Source organism: Protopterus annectens, chromosome 7.part0, assembly GCF_019279795.1.
Source record: "Protopterus annectens isolate FY-2018-M chromosome 7.part0, PAN1.0, whole genome shotgun sequence".
Taxonomy (NCBI): domain Eukaryota; kingdom Metazoa; phylum Chordata; order Ceratodontiformes; family Protopteridae; genus Protopterus; species Protopterus annectens.
The window spans coordinates 921,425,787-921,432,659 of NC_056739.1; the positions used below are offsets into that span (position 1 = coordinate 921,425,787).

Here is a 6,873-nt window from a genome sequence, read left to right on the forward strand (position 1 = left end):
CCGTGCTATCCATTATTCTAATATCTGAAATCCTAAATGCATCAAAAATCTCTGCATTATAGTTAAGTATGCGTCTCTGCACCTTAAATAAATTAAACATTCTGCATTTCGAATAGAATTACCCATGACAGCATGACCGCCTGAAAACAAAGCACCAGAACAGTTACACTTCTGAAATTTGCAGGTGTCTACCATGAAAAAAAAAACTCTCAACATCACATTCCAGTTTTTATATCTGCATATGGAAGACACTAACAGTGAAAACATCCACTCTAGTTGATGCAGTCTCTCATATCGGACATGCATCTCTACACCACAACCAACTGCCATGCAGCACTTTCAACAATGATGCTCAGAAGGGAAAGCATTCTGACATGACAGCATTAATCTCCAGAATGTCATTCTGACACTCATGATATTCACCCTATGAAACCACAGGTGGTTACATCACAGAAACAAACCAAAGACCTCTGCAGGTATCCTTTGAAAAATGCCATTCTGCGTGATGCACACAATAACCACCCGATCTATACATACCACAGACAATAACCATCTGATCAGTGCATAACCCACAAAAGCTAACTAGATGAAGCAGGCAAACAAAACTGCAAGCCCTAAATTCGCCCTTCCCTGACTATTTTTTATTAATATGCGTATCGTTTAACTATACAAAAAAAACTAATTTGATATCATCATAAGTAACAGCGGCAGTTTCATATAAAATTATTCAAAGTACGTCTTCAAAAATGACAAGTTATGCATCAACTGTGTTTCAGGCACTCAGACAGAAAGCTGGGACAATGAATGGACACCCCAAGTGGTGGAGTCTCAGCCAATGAATATAATGTTGCATGCATTTTGCGTCTCCTCCACTCCCAACACACCCTCCTACTGTGGGTGCCCGAGAACTACTGCCAAATCCAATAACGAATTCGGCGCGTCTCATTTCACTCCTTACCTCTATAGTATCACCATCCCAACAAGCTAGTACTTTCACATTGGGACCAGTTGTCAATATCGAAATGACAGGTTTTAGAACTCCACATAAGCAACCAAATGATGAACCATTCATGGATAATTTAATTCCTACCTCTCAACAAATCAAAGCAAAGTATACGCATAAAATTACTATCGGACCATAAAATTATGTTATAGTTTTATTTTAAACGCTTTTTTTCGTGTGTATCATTGGGAGAGCGTAGTTGTTCATGGGAGGTCCTATCTGTCTCTCTCAGCAACTCACAGACGGTTTGCAGACGTCAATAAGTAAATGAAAACCAACACGCGCTTTACTCCAGCTACCAGGACAAAATCTATGCCACATAAAACCAGAAATGCGCGTTCTGACAATCTCTCTAAAAGTCGCGTGCCCGACTGACACATGGACTAACACGTACTTCGACCCCGCCTTTAAATGCCTGCGTCAAAACAGCTCCAAGGTTGTCCTGCCCCCTTATCCGGGGACGTACTCCACGCCCATCTTATGTCTACAACAGCAATTACTTAACAGGCAACCTAACCCTGTGTTTATCTATCAAAGGGTCTGACAATAGCAGAGTGCAGTCTAAGGAGGTAGAATAGTGCCGTAAAGCAAAGCGTTACGGCACTGCTGTTGGTTGAAGGGGTGTTAGGTTTTCGGTTACGGAGAGCTTGTGTGTAGCTTCTTAATTACAAAAGAAATTAATTAGTGTATTTTTAAGGTAAGGAGATGACAGTGTTGCTGCTGTGGAGGGGACAGTTTTAAAGCTGGGAGGGGATGGTAATGCAAGTCAGTTATTGTGCTATGTATCGTCAGGTCTAAACATTAGTAGAGCTAATTCCCATTTACCACAGCACTGAATAAAGGTAGGTGAAGTAGTCTTTCAGCTATGGAAAGTAGGGTTAACCTTTAGATATCTAGAAAAAAACAATAATTAACGGAATTTTTCATTAAGATCTTAATGATACTAAGGCTATATTTTAGTGAATGGATGACGAGCAGAATAGCAAAGTTATTTAAAGTATTTTAATGTGTATGTGAGATCATATATAATGTGTGTATATATGCAATTATACGTAATGTGTTTTATATACTTGCAGCTAAATTTCTTTGAACTGTTGTAATTGTTTTTAACTTATTTGTGTTTTCCTTCAGCTACTTCGTACTCTTGGCTCGTTGCCTTCCCATGATGAGTGTGGATCCAGTGATCCTTAGCTACCAAGACAGTTTGTTACGCCTTTCAGATGTTACTTTGCTAGATCCACCCTTCTGGCTCAATGATCATGTTATTGGCTTCACCTTTGAATACTTTGCATTTGAACGATTCAAGGACTTTGCTACTGAGGTCTGCTTCATTGGGCCAGAGGTTGCTCAGTTTATCAAATGTGCAACATGTCAGGAGGAGCTGTCCATATTTCTGGAACCACTTGACCTGTCCAGCAAGAAGTTGGTGATTCTTGCTGTCAATGACAACTCCAGTCAGAGTGCTGGTGGTACTCATTGGAGCCTCTTGGTTTACATAAGACCTTTGGACACCTTTAATCACTATGACACATACAGTGGGAGTAATTCTTCTCATGCAAAACGGGCAGCAACAAAGCTAGAAGCATTTGTAAAGACAAAAAGGAGTAAAATTCAATTTGTAGATGAACCAGCTCCTGCACAGCAGAACAGCTATGACTGTGGTATGTATGTAATTTGCATTGCAGAAGCTTTGTGTGAAGAACTTCTCTGGGGCCGACCAAAACCAGTGCTGCACTTTCTCACACCTGATTTTATTACTCAAAAGCGAGTTGAGTGGAAGAGGCTTATTAAAAGACTGGCCATAAAGTGAAAGTTCTTGAAAAGTACCTGTGGCAGACTGAATTGGTAAATCAGTCAAGGCTCTAATGGCTAAAAAGAATTGAAAATACCTGAAGTTAGGTGAAGACACTACTGCTACAAATAATGATCTAGCTGTGCTAAAAAGAAAATCATTTGTACTACTGAGTAAAGATATCTTGCTTTGCAGCTGTTAGTTTGTCTTTCCTGGCAATCTACATTGTGGGGGTTATTTCTTGCAGAACTCCAATTTGCCATACATATTGATGATTATCTTTTGTGCTCCCTGAGACATAATTACTGGACGCTTGCTGTGTTGTCAAACTGCTGTTATTATGGTCTTAAGGGCCTGTTTCTCCTTGATGTGTGCCTTCCCTAGATTGTTGACCTTTGCTATGAAAAATTTACAAGTTATGCTTTTTATCCCCAGCTGTAGCCCTGTGTTGAAACAGTGAGTCCAGGGACTGTTTAAATTTGCCCGTGCTCTTCATAATTGTAAGGTTCTATTCCAGATTTTGTGGTTGAAAACTAACCTTTTCAAGCAGTTTTTTAATTGTAAAATTAAAATGTATATACATTTTCTGTGTTGAAGCTGTACTTGTACATTTTAACAGCCTGTAGATGGCATGGCAAAAACTGTAGTAGTTGAGTGGCCGTACTTTATATTAAAATATGGTATTATTTATTCATATTTAAATTAGGGTAATAGTCTTATCTTTACTTCTGTAGATTGACATTTATTTTGTGCATACAGGCTGCTGTTTTGTAACCTTTGTTTAATATTTGCTTGTTTGAATAAGGGTTTTGTAATAAAACACTGTAATGAAACTTGAAGTGCATGGTAGCATGACCCTGCCACACAACTGAAAACCAAATCAAGTAATATCTTCAGCAATGTTGATTTATTTATCATTTTAAGTTGTCCTTGCTTGTTGGCTGTTGGTGAAGCACCCACCAAGAGGAGAAAAGAAGGGAGCCACTTTTGAGATTTTAAGTATTTTTTCTCTGTTTATTTGCTAAGTTTTTCTGCATAGTTGCCTAGTTTGAGCATTTTCTGGCTCGTTAAACTTGATTTCTGCATTAGTAGCTGTATTTAGAGCACAACCAAAAGCTGTTTACTGAATTTCCTGTTTGCACTTAATTTTAAAATCGTTTTTTCTCAAAACTTGCATATTTTCTGTCTTTGACCTAGCACTCTTGTGTGGGGTCATTTACTGCACTGTTATAACTTTATATTACTTGTGAACCTCTGCTATCTCTGAAAAAAAAAAAAAAAATCTTGTTTTTCCCACTTTTCTGAGATTTAAAAAAGTTCAGTTACAGGCTTGCTGTTCCTGAACTGTTTGTAAGTTTCTGTGAGGCCATTTTTTCTTGGGCTAAAGGAAAGTCTCTCTGTTGATCAGTGGCAGTGAAAAACATTGAGCAGCTCCTCTGCCCCCGTGGGAGTGGTTACTGACTTGAAACTGTAGTTTTATTGGCCGTATTGGGTCAATTCCTGGCTCTTTCCAGCCCCTGCTATCAAACACGCTTTAGCGCGGAGTTGCCACTAGAGCAGCGCCGGTTTAACAAGGTTAAACTTTTGCTGGCTCCATAAAGTCTGTTCTTCATTGTTTCCCTTAGAACTGCTCTACTAGTAATCTAAACAGTATATCCCTTAACTAAAAAGTGCAGCACTTGTTCCTAAAAAGCATTTTTTTTTTTCTCAAAAAAAAAAAAAAATAAAAAAGCTCAGCACTTGTCTTAAAAGCTTCTTCTTTTCAGGCTTAGCACTTCTGTATTATACAAAGTCCCTCACTAGCGAACCCCCCCCCCCAGGAGTACCCACTTCCTTACTAAGTCCTCTCTCATTCAGTTACACCCCAAACTTCTTAATTTCTCTAGCATGTCGAAGGGCCAGATGCTGGCGTCCTCTCCTGTCCAGTTGGTGAATCTGGGAATATTGAGGCAATGTTACAATTACCTCATGTACACAGACAACCCTCTCCTCCTCCCACATAACACAAATACTTGCGAGAGATGCAGCTATTTAGCCAAAGTGGAGGCTGAGCTCTCTCAACTCAGGACTGGCAAGACCAGACAGGAGGAGAAGGCAACTACACACACCACAAAGCCAGTCTCACATAAAGCTATCACAACAATGAATCAAACACATAAACACACAAAGACATACTCGGAGGCTCTGAGCAAAAATTTACCTAAACAGCAGAGGCCTCCAAAGCAGACACCCAAGCAACCGCCACCTCATGACAGACCACAGGCAACACATAAAACACAATCAGTGTGCAAAGCAGTCACAGCCCTTAAGACCAAATACAACACCAAACATACTTGTCATAGGTGACTCCAGTCAGACACACACTGACGTCCCACTCACCAGGCTGAACAAGGAGAGGGTCACAGTAAGCTGCCTATCGGGCGCTGGAATCCGCCACATAACACAAGCACTCGGGTCACTCCACAGCAAGTACAAATATGACACAGTCATTGTCCATGCTGGTGTGAACGACCTGAGACGTACCTCCCTGGACTACATGAAAAGAGACATAGAGGAGCTCTCTGATTATGTAGCCCAGGCAGGTATGACCCTGACCCTGAGCAGCATCCTTCCTTCACCAAGAATGATGCCACAACATAGAGACAAGATGATCAGCTTTAACAATTGGCTTAATTTCTGGTGTCATTGAAAGGGGATCCAGTGTCTGTCTGCCTGGGATGACATGCTTGACAAGCCACGCTGCTTCGCAAGGGACGGCTTGCACCTGTCACCCCTGGGATTCTGGATATTGGCTAAGGCTCTTGCCACCCCCATAGTGCCTTTTTTAGGCAAAGCTCAAATTCTTAACCTACCACCCTAGAAAACAAAAATGGGAAGAAACTAAGGGGTAATGCTGCTCAATGCCAGAAGTCTAAATCTCAAAAAATGCACGCACTCGAGGCCCTTCTTAGTATGGAGAACATCGATGTCTGTGCTGTGACTGAAACCTGGTTCAAGGCTCCTATGGCACCCCGGCACTATCAGGTTTTACCTCATATCATGCGTTCCGGCCCCAAAACCCGGACCACACCACAAAAGGAGGGGGTGTATCCATATTCATCAAGGATACCCACACCTCCAGGTTGGTGGCAACGCACGAAGCATCGGAAACCATCCAGGTGCAATTAACCATAGGCAAAACTGCTCTACAATTTGTAGCATGCTACAGGCCACCCTCTCAAACTCAGGAACCCCACACAGCCTTCCTGAAGACACTGGAGGATATAAATGTATCTCCAAATACCATTATAGTGGGTGACTTCAACTACCTGAATATAGACTGGGAACATTACTCAAGCCCAAACTTTCTAGCCCAAAGGTTCCTGGAGTTCATAAATTCAAATGCCATGGAACAACTAGTCACCGTTCCCACAAAAGGAGAAAATATACTAGATCTCATCATCACAAACATGGGGACAAAATGCTCCACACCGGAAGTATATCCCTCATTGGTGAGATCAGATCATAAACTAATCTCACTGGATATCCACATCCGCCCCGCCGGCCCCAAACAAAAAAGACCACAGTGAAGAACTTCTCTAAAGCAAACTTCACACTACTCAAGACTGGTGTGGTATCCTTCAAGGCCCCCGAGCCAGTGGAAACCACAACCCAAGCTGCAGAAGCCCTTACAAATGCCTTCTACGAACACCTCCAGGACTGCATGGATCAGGCAATCCCTAATAAAACCAAGACTCTTTCCACCAAGGGCAAATGTCCAGTCTGGTGGACCCCAGCCATAAACAAACTTTACAATAAGAGAAGAAAGCTGTTACATGATAGAGCAAAATCCATAAAAGAGAAGACACCTTTGATCATTATTAGTAAAAAAAATACGAGCACTCATAAAATCATCCAAGGCCAACTTTGAGAGAAAAATTGCCATAGATTCAAAAGACAATCATAAGGCCTTCTTCAGCTATGTTAGAAACCTGGGTGGAAACTCCCAGATATGCTCAGAATTAGTCCAAAATGATACAAAAATCACTGAACCCACAGACATTGCCAACATACTGGCAGACAGGTTCAGTGCAAACTT

The 6,873-nt window shown here is 41.2% G+C and overlaps 1 protein-coding gene and 1 long non-coding RNA gene across 3 annotated transcripts in view; one reads left to right on the forward strand and one right to left on the reverse strand.

The window, feature by feature from the left end:
• Positions 1 to 1,335, reverse strand: part of LOC122806790 — a 1,681,281-nt gene extending 1,679,946 nt beyond the window's left edge. Inside the window, exon 1 of the long non-coding RNA XR_006365555.1 lies at positions 959 to 1,335. This is a non-coding gene — a long non-coding RNA (uncharacterized LOC122806790). The remainder of the gene's footprint in view (positions 1 to 958) is intronic.
• Positions 1,317 to 3,628, forward strand: SENP8 (SUMO peptidase family member, NEDD8 specific). Of its 2 annotated transcripts, none has more exons than XM_044077497.1 (2): positions 1,317 to 1,845; positions 2,135 to 3,628. In XM_044077497.1, the coding sequence occupies exon 2, from the start codon at positions 2,166 to 2,168 to the stop codon at positions 2,811 to 2,813; it is 648 nt and encodes a 215-aa protein (XP_043933432.1). In that variant the 5' UTR covers positions 1,317 to 1,845; positions 2,135 to 2,165; the 3' UTR covers positions 2,814 to 3,628. The 2 variants fall into 2 exon arrangements, with proteins under 2 accessions (XP_043933432.1, XP_043933433.1); XM_044077498.1 differs by having other exon boundaries at positions 1,317 to 1,700.
• The last annotated feature ends 3,245 nt before the right edge of the window (positions 3,629 to 6,873 follow it).

What these genes read in the sequence shown, in the direction of transcription:
- SENP8 (XM_044077497.1), top strand. Translation starts at nt 2,166, where the DNA reads ATGATGAGTGTGGATCCAGTGATCCTTAGCTACCAAGACAGTTTGTTA.